This window comes from Petaurus breviceps, unplaced genomic scaffold (assembly GCF_028583685.1).
Source record: "Petaurus breviceps papuanus isolate PSGF00001 unplaced genomic scaffold, PetGlider_PUasm1.0 37, whole genome shotgun sequence".
Lineage (NCBI taxonomy): Eukaryota > Metazoa > Chordata > Mammalia > Diprotodontia > Petauridae > Petaurus > Petaurus breviceps.
In genome coordinates this window covers 61,460,637-61,478,732 of record NW_027186296.1, presented here as the reverse complement: position 1 = coordinate 61,478,732, position 18,096 = coordinate 61,460,637, and the positions used below count along the sequence as shown (strand labels likewise).

Here is an 18,096-nt window from a genome sequence, read left to right as displayed (position 1 = left end):
AGTACTAGCCTGAATTCTGGGTCCTGGGAGCAGGGGGCTGTGACAGTGCATTAGGAGGAGAAGTGTTTCCTCCCCCTTTCTTGGGTGCAGGACTGGCCCTAGGCAAAATTTTGAAATAGGCGAAGTTTGTTTTTGGCACCCTCCCATCTCCCTTTCTATATACCCTCTCCCATCTCTTAAATGTCCCTCTCTCCTCAGGATCCCAGTGTTCCAATGCTTCCTTAAGGCTCCCACTGTGGAATTTCTCCACCTCCCCAGGTCTGCCCCACACAGCACTCTATTGCTCAAAACTTCCTACCTTCTTTCTTCCCCAAATCATAACTTCTGCTCCTTCAGTGTTAACTAAGTAGGAGCTAGAAAGAAAATAGCTGGATCAAACTAATTTATGCTAATATGTGAATGAGTGGCAGAAATTACCACCCTATCCCTCCTACTCAGAAATCTGTTCACTAAAATAATTATCCTTAATTGAAAGAATTTCCATTTCTTGTAATAAAATAAAATGAAAGAGTATCTAAGATGCTTTGTGGCAGAAGGGTCACTCATTCTGCCTAGAAGACAGAACTAGATCAGCAACTGTAAAGTGCCCCAGTTTTAACAGCTTTTCACTTTTTTCTACTTGTGAGCTCCGAGTAGTGTATGACACTCTTCATAAGCATCAAGAGTTTTGTTCCCATGTCACTAATAACAGGGGGTCCACTCACGGGAAGGGAACTACGGGTGCAGAACAGGGCCGATTCCGACTGGTATGAACTGCACAATTAGGTATGTACTTGTTGGGGGACTGCCTGTATAGGACACAAACTCAAACACACCTACCCTTTGCGGCATTCATCTGGTGGCTGTCAAACCCTCCAAAGGTTTCTGCTCTCCGAGGCAAAGAAACTGGGCCAACTATTCCTCCTTCTTGCTCTGAGGTGCTGCTGATGGACTGTCCAAGTGTGCCCCCAAGGCTGCCACTCACCAGGCCTTGTAACATCTCCACTAAAAAATGAAAAGGGACATGATACATTTCATCACTGATAGTGAAAAAAGTGAAACCATGGTAATTAATGAAGACAAGATACATAAAGAGGGGGTCCAATAGAGGGGGTCAAGCAGACTATTCTGCTTGTACTCGGAGAATCTGCTGGACATGCCACCCTTCATCTCCATAACTTTTCCATTCTCCACACCTGAATAGGCACTTTGTTTACAATTCTGCCTCTTAGAATTCCTTGTTTCCTTCTCAGTTCAAATGCTACCTGAGCATCACGATTCTAAACCTGGGGTACACTGATAGACTGGTGGAGAGATTTCAGGGGTATATGAACTTGGATGGAGGGTAAGAATAACATCTTCATTTTTAGTAACTTCTAACTGAAACTTAGCATTTCCTTCAATTATGAATTTAATTAATAAATGACTGAAGACTTTACCAGACTGATAAAGGGATCAATGACACAAGGTTAAGAATTCTTGCTCTATATAAAGTCTGCTAGAACCTTCCCTACCAAAATTACTGTTTTGCAAATATATACATGCACATGTGTACATACATGCATATCTATACACACACACACACACACACACACACACACACACACACTATCTAGTCCAGCATAGGTATCTAATGAATACTTGCAGACTGATCTCTTGGCCATGTGTTTTAGACCCTCCACCTAATTTATAGATAACATAAGAAATTTGTGATGGAGTACAGAACACAACATAAGCCATCTAAGTCAACACCAGTGAGAATGAAGGGCAAGAGATTGATGAGTGCCAGTTACCTACCCTCATTTATTGCACTTTTCATGATGGGCCCTCCTTTGGGAACCTCCTCAGTGTTGGACCTGAATAGTACCCTGGAGCCATGAGGTGGTGAACTGTCTTCTGATAACGGCGTACTGCAGTCTGTCATGTCTCGGAAAATCATCTCCTTTTCCTCCAACAGAGTTAAGATCTGCTGATCTTTCTGTTGCAGTTGCTCTGCAGGATGGACAAAGGGACCAATTCTGAGTAAAACCCGTATTTTGCAAACTGAAGTTTATTTGAGACATGAGTGCCACCTGGTGGCACTTTATGAAAAAGGAATAGACTAATTAGGAACCTTAATGTTAACTACTATTCTTGAGCAACCAGGTCATCTTTAGTTACATGAACTTGTCAAGGCTGGAAGTCCATCCAGGCAGCTAATGTAAGACTCCCCAGTTTTTCTTACATAAGGATAAGTCTTTGACTATGGATTTAGAAAAAAAAACCAGATATATTGCACAGGGCTTTACTTCTTATTCATTGCTTTTTGTACATCCCTTATATTCTAATTAAAATAGGACAGTTTTGTCTAAAACAGGTCTACGTGGGGATTGTCATAAATGGTACTTGGGTCTGTTTGATTCTGTACCCAATTTCCATCTGAAGCATCATTCAAAGTCACTCAAGATGCTGACCGTCAACGTATAACCCTAGAACTGACAGTAAACTTCAAGTGATTCTGTCAAACAGGACTCTTATTCCCCCAAAAGCTTGCTCATTCTGGGTCTCCTGTGAGCCACCACAATCTCGACTAAGCTCTCCATGACCTAAAACACCAAGACACTGACCATGGGACCAAATACTACTGGTATTGCATGGATGGTGGTATTTTCTGAATCAACAGTATTCCTTTGCTTTCCTTTCTTAGATCCTATTCAGGTATTTATAATATAGTTCCCCCTTCCATCACCTTCCCTAATAACAAAAAAGAAAAACCAACAATGTAGTGACCCTGTCAGAGAGAGGATACCAAGCTCACTGCTGGCATAGTTCTTCAGAAGCCTTTCTTAATGTTTAAAGGTCATGTTGTCTCTATCCTTGTTTCTCCCCCTTTACTAACTAAAAACACACATCCCCACATTTAACTATTGGCTGGGACATTACAGATCAATGACTGAACAGTTGACAACTTTAGGTATCCATTGCATTCCCTCATGCCTTCAGAAGCCACACGGGACAAATAGTGGTCCTGACCTCTCTCAATAGCATTACCTTTTAATTCTCGGGCTTTCGCATCCAGCAATTTCTTTTCTTCTTCATTTTCACTGGGGATTCCTTCATCTTCATCTCTGTTCCTTTAAAAACAACAGCAGGATCATAAGAATATGGCATCAGTTACCCTGGTTACTGCCAAGTTGATCATAAAAGATGACAAAGAAGCTTTATGAGGGACGGGAATGATACTATCTGATCTCTAACTTACAGGGCATTGATAGTATCTTGAATGATTTGAATCCAACTGTTTCGTTCCTCCTTAGAGCTGGCATGGACTTCAACCATCTCTGGATCCTTCATTCCCATACTGATTAGGAATAAGCCCTTCTCTTCATGGGCTACTTCTCGTACAATCAACTTCTTCAATGAGATCACTGTTGATTTCTGGTCCTTGAAAAGGAGAGCAAAAAAAGGGGTAAGAAAGGGCATTCAAAGTACGAATTTTAAGAATAGCTGTGACCTAAAGTAAGACCTTACTGCTATCCTTAGTGTATTTATTTGGTTTCATAAAAAAAGGTTAGCATCTTCAAGGGAAAGGTCTCTTACCCACACACAAATTACAGTTTGACCAAACAAAAGAAAATATTATCGATGGTGAAATAAGATAGGATTAGAAAATTTTTAGTAATTTTTTATATGACTGATCTTCCCAGGAAGACACAATGAACATTCTGTTGACTTTGGTCATCAGTTTCATAAATGAATTTGATTTGTGTGAACAGGTTTGGAATAAATATTTCAGTAATAGGATCCCTCCATCTCCCAAGATGAAATTACCAAGTGACCAAGATACAACACTAAAGTCAGGGATCATAAAAGAATAGTTTCCATTAGATCCAAATTATCCAATAGATAATTTCCATTAGAAAATTTGGTGAGTATTTATAAAGTTAAATGAAAATATACATAAAATATGTCCAGGACAAATTAATTTGAAAGTGTGGGAAGCAATAAATGTGAACAGTCAATACTTAATGAAGTTGAAACAGCACATTAGATAAAGCACATAGGTAAAGAAAGCATTTTCAGCTTACCAGTGATGCAAAGACATACTTCTGGTCTTTTTCTTGAAGGAAAACCAGAATGTCAGTGAGTAGAACTGCCTGGACCTCTAAAGTGTAGGTGAAGAGAAGAGAAAAAAGACAATTGCCATTTAAGAGCTGAGCATGGTCATTCATACATGTCTATGAAGTTTCATTTAGCAACATATTCCAGGGCTATGAATGATGACCTGAGATCATTAATATGACTGAGCATTCTAGATTTAAATTTCTCTAGGATGCAGGTTCAATACCTGCTTCCTCAGGATATATTTAAAAGGTTTCCTTGGTTGGGAAAGGCTTTGGTATTAGAGCAACTCTAGAAAGAGACATTGGCAAGATAATTCTAAAAAGGACTGTGATGGCATTCAACACATTTGAAATATCAGTGATAATCTGCTAAGTATCTATGTTGTTCATAATGCTGCTCAAAGACAATTTCTTACCAAGGTCTATACTTTGGCATCTGGGGAAAGGCGTGGGGCAGAGAAAGGGAATGTTGCCAAAAGGTGATGTGTATGAATACCCAAGTCCAGTGAACAGAAGGCAATCTGTTCTTCTACCCCTCAATGTGCAGTTAACAAGAATGGACAAAGCTCTTTCTGAGATTCCCTCAGATTTAACAAGATTGCAACAAGAATCACCATCCATTATGTCTCTTGCCTCCACTCTAACACTGAGTACCTTACCCTCTGTTCATAGTGAGTATAGAATTCACTTCTTAGTTTAAAAAAAAAAGTGCATCTCAATCTCTCTAACTGGGACTGTACTTTTTGGGTACAGTAGGCTTCTAGAGTAATTCCACAAACTCATTCTCAAAAGTTCATTTAGTGGCAGGGTCAAAACTTTTAGAGATTTGCTATCTAATGTGGTCTAGTGAGTTGGCTTACTACAGACCATTACTGCTGGTAAGGGTAGAGAACTACTTCTTTTTGGAATGGAACTTAGGTACCACATCCTTTCAAGATATAAATGACCCTTTCCCATGGGTCCCATGGGATACTGTGTCACTATTCTTCTAAATGTCTGGAATCCCATTTTCCTTTCGTGAAATTCAAAGAAAGCAGTAAAAAAAGAGGAGTCAGGACCTCTGATTCCTAAACTCCTAGAGAGATCTAATTTTTTAGCCCAGATCACAGCAATTTTCCATGCATAACATTAGTTATGACATAAATTGGTCATTTTCTGGTTTTGTTTAAAAAAAAAAAACCTAGGTGCCAATTAATCTGTAATACAGGCCTCAACTCCACTGTGTCCTGAGGTTTATATCATCAATGTCAATGGACTTGAGAAAAACAAACCCACCCTTTATTCTAGAATACACAGTACTGATTGTTCTTGGCATAAATTGGCTTAGGGAGGAAAATAACTACACATCACTCTCTCCACTGGAAGTTTTCAGACCTGAAAACCTGTTGTCATCTTGCTATTGGTCTGGATATAATTGCAACTCCAACAGCTGGACTCCATTATTTTTTTTCCCTCTTTAGCAAAGAAGAAATATCTTGTTTTAAATGAGGAAGAATAAAGTCTTAGCTCCAAATGGCAACTCTAGGAAACCCTGGGATTTTAATAGTAGGAAGGTATTTATAGGCTAGCAAAGCTGCCTCCTAAATGGTCCTCAAGTACACAAAGCCACACTACAACATACTGGAAAGGACAGAGAACCAAGAGTTGGGAAACATGCGCTCTAGTTTTGACTCTATGAAACCACTTGATGGGTGACCTAGGCAAACCTCTTAACCTCTCTGTGCCTCTGTGGGGCAATTAAAATGAAGAGTTGAGGAGACAGTCCTTTCCAGCTCTAAAAATACAACTATTTCTTAATTCTAGCCTTACCAGAGTGGGTGTTTTTGGTTTTTTCCCCTAAGATCCTGTCAGCAGAGTGTCCTAAGTAATCAAAATGCTGTCAGGGAATCCACTACTAGCTTAATGACACTGTCTGTGTAAATACTTCTCCACAAAGGAACCCTCATTTCCTTTAAAATTGCTAATAACAATAAATGGCAACAGATGACATTTACAAAGCACTTTAAAATGCAAAACACTTTACAGATATCTTATTTGAACCTCACAACAATCATTCAAGGTAGGTACTACATTTGTTATCATCCCCAATTAACTGGTGAAAAAACTGAACTTTGGGGATATCAGGTCACTGCTCAGGGGGTTACACTTAACTAATAAATGTCAGAGGCAGGATTTGAACCCAAGTCTTCCTGAAAAATAGGATGTGAGTAAAATACTTTGGAACTTTAAAGTGCTCTACAAATGTGAGTTATTATTATTATTTAGTTATTTCTCCCCACAATGTCCTATGGAGAAATGCACGTAAGGAGCTTCAAGAATCCCTTTTTGATACTCGAGGTCAATGGATTTAAAATATCAGTCAACCTATATTAAATTTGCTTTATTTTAAAGAAAATATGTAAAAATTACGAAATTTGCCTTAGTTATTCTCCTACTACACTTGCCATTTTGGCTAAAAAATGGGATATACTGAATGTTAACCTATGAAGATTCTCTGAGCTAAGAGGCATTTAATTCAAAGACTATATAAAAATCATACATATAAAATTATGATATATACACATATTATTTAGTCTTTGAACATAGTCTTACACATACATACACACACGGCTAAAGGAAAAAAAGGAAAAAAGTAGTCATCTCATAACATGGTGACTTCTTATAGCTGAGAAAGCCAAAGATTTTTTGGGGAGCAAAACAGCATAAGGTTACTACAAGTGAACTAAACCTGATGTTTTGTTTTTCTCCGAATGCATCAGTATCCACACATGTCTATCTGACATGATCTACATGAAGGAAAAGAAAAAAAGACAGCACAGGTCTCCAGAAAGGTGGGCTTGGGACTTCCCTCTCTTCTTAACACACTCTGGTTTTGTCAAACATACAAGCTTTTTGGTTGTCTTACCTTTTAACCTCCCTGCTGCATTTCTCAGGAATAGACTCCCATCTCGAACAAGCTTTTTTCGTTTCAAATCTTCCTTGGCAAACATCTGTCCACTCTTCATCCTCATAATTGACTTGCTGTCTGTCTTGGTATAAATCTCATTGAGACGGACTTTCTTTTCATAATTTGCAACTTTGCTGTCTACTGCTCCAATCACATCTTTCACCAGGCTCAGGGACTGGGCCAGATCTTCCTGCTCTAAGTCATTTTCTTAGAAAGAGAAAAAGGAAGAGTCTGATTTTACTTCCTTTCTTTAGACTAAGTTAAAAAGGGGGAGAATCCTACCTTCTTTTTTTTTTTTAAAGCAATTGGGGTTAAGTAACTTGCTCAAGGTTACATGGCCAGTTATTTCTGGGTGTGGTGCTAAGTATCTGAGCCCAGATTTGATCCCCAGGTCATCCCGACACTGAGGCCGGTGCTCTTACTTGCTGTGTTACCTGGCTGCCCCAAGAATCCTACCTTCTTAACCCACCATCCATACTCTGATACTGTTTTCTCTTTTCACATCTGTGTTAACATAGAGTGATAATGACAAATATTTCACCTGAAACAATTCAAGGCTCTGTTCTTATGCTTCAATAAGTCACAAAATAATTAAAAGCTTTATATTACACCGAAAACATTCTGAATTCTAAATTCTAAACAACATAGAACAAATAACTTTAGGCGGCGAAAAAAGTCAGATTTCATGTCCTTAATTTTAAACTTACCTTTCAACAAATCTTAGAATTATAACCTCCTGAAAGGTAGGAATAGTGCCTTTATTTTTGTAATAAATGAGAGCAAATAACTGTAAACATGTAATCAGTGATAAAGAACATGACAGCACCTTTGAGCTTAGGATATGAACCCTTTAACTGTTGGAAAAAGTAATGGGCATCAATGACAGAAGAGACCCCCCCCACAGACAAATCATGTAGAGAAAAGGAAGCTCTGTAGCTCCCAAACAAGCTGTGAATCATAGAGAAGTATACAAACATATGGTCCTTTTTCTTTCTACCACCCACCTTTATACTCTCGGCAAAACTTTTCAAGCACACCTAGTATTAAGTTCTTCAGAGAATATGGACTCAAGAAGACGAGACAAAAGCTTCTCTTCTAACCAACCAGAGAGCTAAGTCATTTCAGTGGCTCACGGCTCTCAGTGGACACACTATACACAGTGAACACAATCCACAAGAATAAAAGACAAAGGAGAAAGTTACCTTTGGTACACTGTAATATTCTTTGTAACAAAACTGGATATTTGGTAATGCGCTGGGTTACAAGTAAAATGCATTCTGGGATACCCAACCTCCTAACAACTGCACTGCTCATCTTCTTCTGAAAAAGGAAAGAAGGCTACAGTGAAAACAATGACCAAAGATGGATCCTCTTGCATGTTTTTGATCCATTGGATTTTATGCATTCATGCCCATTTGAAGGGAGGGAAAATACACACCTTTACAAAGGCCTGAAAGCGCTTATCCTTAGTGTGAAGGTCTTTGAAATAGTTCACAGACTGGTTGTGCTGACCACAGAATTTGCCATATGTTTTCTTTAGGCGCTCTGCATTCTCACCTGAAAACTACAAAGAGGAGAGAAAGAACATAAGGGAATCACTGCAGTACACAATGAATGTCTCAATAACAGATACCAGAACAGAGAAGGACAATGCCGCCGCCCCATAAGTAGGTATTGCAACACTCAGACTAAGCATTTAATAACCATCAAGTGTAGACAAAAAGCTAAAAGAGCTAATTCCCACTGACAAAAGGTGTGTTATCCTATCTATCTGAAGTCAATACTTTTAATGACCATCCCAAACGGTTTTCTGAATTTGGGCAGAATCAGATGCTCCATTTGAAGACAGAGGCATAAGCTGTGCTAGTTTCTTGGAGGCAGGATTTGGATCTAACACTTAATGGATGTGAAACCATAGGCAAATCATCTTCCTTCTCTGAATCTCAGTTTTCTTATCTGTAAAATCAGGATAATGTATTGCATTACCTATCTACTTCACAAAGGCTGCCATAAGGAAAGCATCTGATAAATCTCTAAATTGGCAAATTGCTGTTAATATGAGCTCTTAATAACTAAAGTTATCACGTCCCTTATACCAGTCATGTTGCTTCCACAGTGTTCAGAAGACTCTAGAGATAGTAAGTAACTGATTCTTACAACAAACTTTTCAGAGAGGTAGAAGGTATGTTTTACAACCTCCATTTTACATATGGATAAATAGAGGTAAAAATAATTTAATTTAATCACTTTACTGAAAGCCACTTAAGGAAAGGAATTACAATAGTGAGAACTCAAGAGAGATAAAATAAGCAAAAGCACAGATTGGAAAGCACAAGGCGTACATGGGGAACAGAGTAGGTGGACTAAAAGCTGGAGAAGAGGGACTACCTGGCAATGAGAGGCTTAGGAAAAAGGGAAGAGTCAAAGACAATCCCAAGATTCCAAAGCCTGCTTGGACACTAGTAAAAATAGTGACAAAATTAGGGAGTTGGGTAGAGTGAAACAGTTTCTTAGGGAGATGGGAGAAGGAAATGAGCTCAGCTTTTTAAATTGTGTTGAGTTTGAAACAACTGCTTCTTATCAATTGGAAATGTCTGACAATGAGAAAAGCAGAACTGAAGATAAGGAGAAAGACTAGGGTGCTAAAGGTGTAGATGTGGGCTTCTTTACAGAGGTATAAGAACTGAAGTTATGAGGGCAAGCCAAAGCTCATAGAGAGAGGATATGTTAAGAGGAAAAGCCAAAGCCTGAATCTTGGGGAATATCCTCATAGTTAAGAGGGAAGGATGAAGAGTCAGCAAAGTGACAGAGGAAGAACAGAGGCAAGAAGGAAACCAGGACAGCACTGTGAATAAAAATCAAGGAAGCCTTGAATGATGAGTAGGATTTCAATATGACATATGCACGTGAATATATAACAGTTGTTGAGTCATGTCCAACTCCAAGTGACCCTGATTTGGGGCTTTCTTGGCAAAGATACTGGAGTGGTTTGCATTTCCTCCTGCTCATTTTACAGATGAGGCAAGTGAAACAAACAGAGTTAAGAGTTTCAAGAAGGAGGAGCTATTGGAGGGCAATGAATGAGAAGTTATCACTGGGTTTGGTGATCAGTAGTCTGTTACAGACCTTTAAAAATGAGGCTCCGGTGTATTTGCTGGTTGGAAGTTAGAGAACAAGGTGGGCAGGAAGCAAGAAAAAGGGCAATTAGGCATGAGCTCTTTGTTAAAGGGATATGACTGCAAAAGAGACAAACAGGCAGCTAGGTGGTGGAGTGAATAGAGCACTGGCCCTGGAGTCAGGAAGACCTGAGTTCAAATCCTGCCCCACTCAACACTTACTAGCCATGTGACCTTGGGCAAGTCACTTAACTCCAATTGCCCTGCCTTCCCCCCTCCAAAAAAAAAAAAAAGACAAACAGAGGGTGCTGGGTGGGTCAAATGAAAGCTTTTTTCTAATACCGGGAAACCTGTGACTAGGCAGACAGGAAGGGAGCGGGAGACAAGAAGAAACTGAAGATAAGAGAGCACAATTCCTCATACACAGTTGTTACTCAAGATATGTTTACTAAATGATATAAGAAGGAGGGGTGACAGCAAAGGGGGAAAAAGATTCTGGAGGAGGGAAATAATAATAGGATTGAAAACACAGACACAGGAGTAAAAGTAAGAACCCTTGATTCCTGGTCAGACATCTACTTAATTCACCATTTTCTAAGATACAAAGTCATGAGTATAGAACATGGGGAACAAGGAATACAGCTGGCTAAGTTCTGGGCATCTGAGTTAGGTGATGAGCATGTTCTGTTCAAGCTGTACAAATATTTGTTTATGGAGAAGTATATGTCTGAATCAAGCCACTGAATGCATCTTGGTGGCAAATAACTTGAAAGCATCAAAGTTTTTCAGGCATATTTCATATAAGGAAGAATGATGCTGAATCCACATTACATCTTAATATTGCCAGCAATACTGTATGTTCTGCTGAGACATTTTTGTAGACAGTTTCTCATTTAGCCTTACAGTCGTTTAAGTAAGACTGCAGGCAAAAAAACGTTTTTGTGGTGAGGCAGAATGGGGAGTGAGAAACACTACTTAATTTTCCTCCAATTTCTACTTTTCTTTACTAGTCCACATGACTAGTCTACTGAAGGTATTGGCCCTGAAGAGGAACCTTATATACTTCCCACTACTCACCTGATTCACAAGGACATCTCCTATCCTTTTGATGAGAAAATTCTTTTCACTTTTTTCCACCAGGGATTCCTTCTTTCTTTCCAGAATTCTCTGAAAGAATTGGCTATGGATACTGAGGAGCTCATCTAAACAAGGGAACAGCTTTTCCACCATTTGCTGCTCAAAGAGTAGGTCTGTCATCATTCCTCGGCTATATACATCACTCATGATCTTCAAAGTGCGGATGTGATGTAATTCTGTCTGCATCAACTCTAGGTAGGGGAAATAAATCTATTAGTCAATCAACAAACATTTAGTAACTGTCAGACACACTATGCTAAGTGCTGGTAATGTCCTTTTTTGGGGGAAAGGTAGAGGTGGAAGTTAGAGAACAGTTTTTCTGATTACTATTTGAACTCCAACTCAATCTTTTCAACTTAAGTCATATGGACCTCCTATTTCCTTCACCTCTATATGCTCTGGTCTCCCTTTTTTGACTGACAGTGGCTTCAGATGATAAGCCTGTACTCAACTAGGAGTCATCAGATGTTCTCTCTATTGCTGGTTCTTAGTGTTAAGCAAACCTAGATGTCTTGGCTATTCCTGCAATCTCTCTTGCTGTAGATGACTATGTTTCTCTAGGTTCAGTGTTACCTAAAGTAGTTGAACAGAAATTCTACTCCTGAAGCAGTTCTTTCCCTCAGTATCTTGCATGAGAACAATAATGTGCTGCCAAGTTGCAGAAACATGACAAAGGTCTCTCAAATAAAATAACAGTTGCATAGCGTAATGAAGGGTCTCACCATAAATCACCTCTTGCCGCTTGACTATATCCTTCTTTTGTTGTTTCAAAAACTTGCTATCTACTATCCGGCTCCAGGATTCTGCCTCCAGCTGTTTGGAGTCCATTTCAAAATCTCCCATGAGCTGTCCTTCATTCATATCAGTACCTACCCCCAAAACAGTAGAATTCAATGATCAGAATTAATAGGCTAGGGATGCTTCAGAAGTCTACGTCTGTTTTCCCCCAATGTTAGGACTTCTCTTCTCAAGCCCCTACCACTTTGGGTTTTCTTCACTGTTAACATGACATAATATAGGGAGAGGATTAATTAGGAAGGGGAGAATTTTGGAATAAATTTCCTGGGACTAAAAAAGTATATTAATGCATTTCTTGGTATAATTATAGTCATGGTGTAATCAGTACTTGATCCAAGGGAGGCAGCGTCATGCAAGTGCACACTAATTAATCTATAATTTTACTCCCTTTTTTTAACTTTATAAAATTACAAAGAATAAAGGAAAGAGTCCTAGGTACTTTATATGTTCCTGGTTCCCAAACAACTAAATTTGAGGGAAGAAAAACATCTGCATTTTGTGTATCCAGAGGCTTAATTAATAACTTATGTATGATGGAAAACTATCCAATAACTAGGAAACTTCTGATCACCAATGTAGTTTAACATTTTATGGACATGGCCTCACAGGCTTCCTTGGTGTAAGGACAAGGCAGGTTCCTCCCCCCCCCTCCCCCATACACACTTGCCTCAACTTTCTGCTTTTGCAGAGTAGCTAATGGAACACACTACTATGTCTCTGCTGCTGAACCAACACAAACCATATCCTCTTACCCTCATCAGTGAGTGACTCTGTGGACTCATTCACCTTGCTGATTTTATTTAAAGAGTCTGTTGAATGGGACAGGAATTTCCAGGTGTTTGCCATGCTCTCATCATTGCCAACTCTGAGGATAAAAGGAAGCACATAATGTCAAATACTCTTGGAAAAACTATAACTTGCTTTAAAAAGAGAGTACTTGAAAAATTAACTATAAAACCATTTCTGCTGGTCAAAACCCCCCACTATGTCTTACTGAAGATAATTCATAAGTGAAATTCACAGTAACATACAATGCCAGCTACAAACCAAAATGAAAAAAGTGACAAGACAGAAATAAGTCAACTAAGCTCCACCTACAACTTTTAAGAGGACCAAGAATATTCCCCCTCACCCCAGCAGTAATATGAAATAATTTCTTTCCATAAACTATATCAGAAATAATCTCTCTGCCTGGCACTCACTATAAACCCATTTCATCTTTGCTTTCTACTTCCCGACAACTAAATATTCTGAAACATTTGCTGTAAATATGCCTGCTTTGTATTATTTCTAATCCAAACTAAGAATGGTCATTTGGAAACAGGCTCTATTTGAAGACATTTAAAAATAACTGCCCAACAAAACAAATAAAACCTGAAGATTAGAACTTTGAAAAGGCCTTATGATGCTACTTCAAAGCTGGGACCTTAAAAACTAGCTGGTAGCTCGTCTCTCACTCTTAGAAAAAGTTGAGAAGACTACAAAGCATGGGTACATGAATGATAAGGGAAGTGGAGACTTAAGTATTAAAAACCTCTTTTTAAGTCAAAGAGCTGATCCAACCCTAGGTTAGTCAAAATCATTACCCTGTAGATGGATGTTTGAGCCCTGAATGTGAAATGGCTTATTTTCTTGGTGGGCAGACAGGTAAGCCCTACACATCACAACCACCATCATAATCAACCGTTTGCTAATTACTATGCAGCCAAGGCCTGAAATGTCAGTGGAGGGAAAGCTATCTCTGTAGAGGAGTGAGTGCAGCAGCACTTTGCAAAGGGCCAAGCAAAGTGGGAAATTTGACTACAGAAAAGTTTTGAGATTTGGTGATTATTAACTTGGAATCACACCTCTTCTCCTCCCCCCAATATATTCATTTACAAAATGAAACTGCTCAGAAGAATACTGCTAGTTAAAAAAGTAAATTATTTCCAGATAAAATATGAATATGGCATTTCAGAATATTATCACACCACATAATAAAAAAATAAAAAGCTGTTTTTTTAAATTAGGCCTAGTTGCCCATATTTTATCTATTGTATCTTTTTAGAATTCAAGTTCATCAAAGGAAGTAGCTCTATTATACTAGTACACTTATAAAAAACCTAAACTATAAACAAAACCAACCCCTGAGCAATTAAATAGCATCAATAACCTGGTATAATTTTTATTTCCCCCATTACCACCCACCACTCAGTAAGCATAGCAAACACACAATTTTGATCACAAAATTCATGGTGAAAACAGGATGTGTCCACCAAGCTATTATTGATTATAATCCCAGTGCATATGTTCCATCCAAAAGTCTGAACTTACCCAGCAATATTCTGTATAGAGACACTTTTGGAAAGTGAGGCACACTGCTGTGACCTCCTGTTAGAGAATAATGGGGCCACAGATGTCTCATCAGGCACGAGAATTGCAGAACGAGGGCGCTCTTTGGGTTGTGAGGCTGAAAGAAGAATAGAACACCTCAGAAGCATCCTCTCACCTCTCTACTGAACTGATCAGAATTTTCTTTCCTTTTTTAAACATTCACTTTTAAATTTTGAGTTCCAAATTCTCTCCCTGCACCCAGTATCTCTGCTCCCCACAGAGAAGGCAAACAACATGATACCCATTATACATGTGAAGTCACACAAAACTTTTCCATATTAGCCATATTGCAACAACAAAAGCCAACAAAAATAAAAAACAGAAATAAATATGCTTCAATCTACACCTAGAGTTCATCAGATCTCTCAAGGTGGATAGTATTTTTTCATCATGAGTCCTTTGGAATTGTCATGGATCACTGTACTGATCAAAGTAGCTAAGTCTTTCAGTTGCTGACCAGAAGAATTCAATGCCTACCAATGCCTTGCACATAGTAAGGGTATTTTAAAATATTTGTTGAATGAATGATCATAACCCATATCAAACATCAAAGACTACCAAGTTGTATAGAGATTGTTAAATTGTTCCTAAGTCAATAGCAGTATTAAATATTTTTCAAATATTCCATAAATTTATGTATTTTTGAAGCTGGAATGAGCCTGAGTGCTACTAAGTCCAACCCTATCACTTTATAGATTAATCAATAGGTATTTATTAAACATCTGTTATATGCCAGGCACATATTTTCCAAACCATCTAGTCTTGAAATGTGGGAGTCATCTGACTATATTTCTTCCTTACCTTTCACATACAATTAGCTGCAAAATCTTGCTGATTCTGTCTCCACCATGTCTCTCATATCTACCTCTTCTTCTTTCCACTCCCACTGTAACCGTCCCAGCATCACCTCTTAGCTGGGCTATTATAACAGTCCCCTAACTTCTATCTTGCCTCCCATTTTTTCCCCCTTTCCAATCTATCCTTCATAATGCTGCCTGAGTAATCTTCCTAATAAAACTCATCCTCATCAAAAATCTTTAGTGGCACCCTAGCATGTAAAGAATAAAACATAATACAGCCTCCTTAATTAACTGGTGTACAAGATTACAACTAGTCTCTAGCCTACCTATCTCTACTGTAAGAGAGACTGCTGCACCCTTCACGGACTTTGAACTACAGACAACATGTATCACAAATCATCTCCCATTCTTCAATACTTTATTCTCCTCCCTCACTTCCATTTGTTGACAGTTCTTTCCTTCAAGGCCCAATTCAGATTCCAACTCACTTATGAATCCTTCTATGCAGTCCCTTCCTCCCTCAGCTGGAAATGATTTCTATAGTCTCCCACAGCTTTTCTGGATCTCCTCTTCACTTAACACATTCTGCTGTGTACCACAATTATTTGTATATATGCCTTATCCCACCATTAGACTGTGCATTCCTCGAGTGTTGTGTCTATGTCTTATTTCATCTTTGTTTCCCCATAGCCTAGCACAGAGTTTGGGGACACAGTAGGCACCACTTAGTTAATATTTCTCATATGGATTCTGATTACAGAAGATCTTAAAAGCCAGAGGGAAGAATTTGGATTTGTTATGTTAGTACATAAAGTCACAGAAGACATTTAAGCAAAGGAGTAACGTGATAAAGAAGATTACTTTGGCCTCCAGCAAGACAGATACATTATTAGATGATTTATGGAAGGACGGGGACAAAAACCACGTAGAACAAGAAAGCACATAGGGGCTGTTTTTTATTCTCCTAAAGACTGAGCCCACATCAGTGAGATCACAGATGCATCAAACTGAATCTGTATGGATTAGAGAAGTAGATGTAGTAGTAACTTACTTCAGAGGATCTTTTTCAAGTAGGAGGGAGTATCAATAATCCAAGCATTAAATGAGAGTCTGGTTTAGGGTGGCAGCAGCAAGGATGGGAAAGACTCAAAAGATTTGAGACACCTTAGAGAAAGATGTAACATTATTGACTTTCCCTTTTACCAGTGAGTACATTTTATCTGTGTCTTTTTAAGTGTGAGTGCTGCAGTTTTTTCTAGTTTTTACTCTCACTGGAAAGGAATTGTAAGATAGATGTGTCTACTTGAAAAAGATCCCCTGAAGTAAGTTGTATGGGGATGAGAGAGAAAAACCTATGTACACAATGAAGGACTGCCTGGTAAATTTGGGGGATTAAGAATATTCAGTTTATGAAACCCCAATTGCTTGGTAAGCCCCCAAAGTACCAATATAGTCTGAATTTCTTGCAGGACTAGGGCTTCAAAAAAGGACATCCGGCAAGCCAATACTCTGAGAGAATCTCTAAGGCTGCAATCCTTGCTTTCAAGCTTTTGGGGTTACATATAAATTAAGATCAGTGTGTGTGAAAGGCACTCTTTAAGTAAAGGAAGAAACTAGGTATTTTTATTAAGACTGTCCAAGTGGACTTTGAGAGAAGCCCTATTCTTAGTTTTCAGGCAAAGGTGTGTCAAAAGGATTCTTGCTGTCCAGGTAAAGTCAGTAAACTAGGTGAGATATTAAAGCAAAGAAAGTAAGTAAATTTAATCTCAACTTCTCTCTTTCCTGATCACTAAGGCTCTGTTCTATTTGTCTCTGTGTCTGTTTGTGCAAGGTTTTCTAAGATTAGCTTGTTAAGTAAGGAACTGAAAAAGCAGGGTGAGATTCTTCCAGGAGTTAGTTGGGGGGAGGGGAGGGGCAGAATCAGAGAAGGGATTTCTCTTGAGCAAAAACACTAAGTTTTTTTTCTCTTTGTATGAAGCTCTAGCAGCAGCTTCATACTGATAAAGTCTGCAAGGGCTGATGAGGGAAAGCTAAGAAAGTTTTTTATTACTCCAAGGGTATATGAATTTGGGTTTAATTAGATGCCAAAGCTAAAGTTTGTAGATGGGATTTCAGTTATCTACTTAAAATGTATATTAACATTGTAAAAGCTACTTTTTACAAGTAATATTGGTTAAGGGTGTAAGAGAAATAGTTTTCTTAACTTGTAAATTATTAAGTGTTAACTTTCTAGATTCTAAAAGGTGAAGTGAAGCAAGTCAAAAAGGAGGGTAAAATTTTTAACTTCGAAAACTGTTAAAAGGCAGCCAAGCCTTTTGTAATCTGTTAATGGGGTTTCAGAGTAGCCAGAACCCCACTCTTGTGTCTCAACAAAAACATAATCCACTGCATGTCTCCTAAAAAGTATTTTTAATCACTATAAACATCTTAATGGATTTTTTAATAAAGGATCTGTTCTACAAACTTCTTCCTATATTGGAACTAGGAATAGACAGTGTAAGTTTCTATCTCCTTTTGGGAGAATAAGAGATTTGGAGTTCTTTGATCTCCTAGAGAACACCTGAATTTTGTGATATGCAGATTAATGAAGAGCATCCCATGGGCTGAAATTAACTATAAAGCTTGGGAAAGTAGGGCTTTAGTAAGACATTGGTTTAATAACAGTATGTGTAGTCTGGGAATACGGTTGATATATACAGGAAAGTGGGATGGTCTGAGTCATGAGTCTGAAAGATTTAGAAAGAAACAAAGTCTTAAGGGGAAAAAATGGAAGGTAGGATAAGGTTTGGGGATGAATAGGGACATATCCTGCACAAAGCAGGCAGGCAGCAGCAAGCCCATGT

At 38.5% G+C, this 18,096-nt stretch overlaps 1 protein-coding gene across 6 annotated transcripts in view; it reads right to left on the bottom strand.

Annotated features, from left to right (window-relative positions):
- Positions 1-18,096, bottom strand: part of AKAP13 (A-kinase anchoring protein 13) — a 399,825-nt gene that overhangs the window by 15,637 nt on the left and 366,092 nt on the right. For all 6 annotated transcript variants that reach the window (XR_011170310.1, XM_069098536.1, XM_069098533.1 and 3 more), the window contains 12 exons: positions 14,394-14,529; positions 12,833-12,945; positions 12,005-12,151; positions 11,223-11,473; positions 8,468-8,593; positions 8,232-8,349; positions 6,988-7,236; positions 4,047-4,123; positions 3,221-3,402; positions 3,010-3,092; positions 1,777-1,971; positions 820-984 (listed from right to left, as the gene is read on the bottom strand). Coding sequence is in view for 5 of the 6 variants with exons in the window: in XM_069098536.1 (XP_068954637.1) it covers positions 820-984; positions 1,777-1,971; positions 3,010-3,092; positions 3,221-3,402; positions 4,047-4,123; positions 6,988-7,236; positions 8,232-8,349; positions 8,468-8,593; positions 11,223-11,473; positions 12,005-12,151; positions 12,833-12,945; positions 14,394-14,529 (1,842 nt within the window). In the remaining variant the exon portion in view is untranslated. The remainder of the gene's footprint in view (positions 1-819; positions 985-1,776; positions 1,972-3,009; positions 3,093-3,220; positions 3,403-4,046; positions 4,124-6,987; positions 7,237-8,231; positions 8,350-8,467; positions 8,594-11,222; positions 11,474-12,004; positions 12,152-12,832; positions 12,946-14,393; positions 14,530-18,096) is intronic.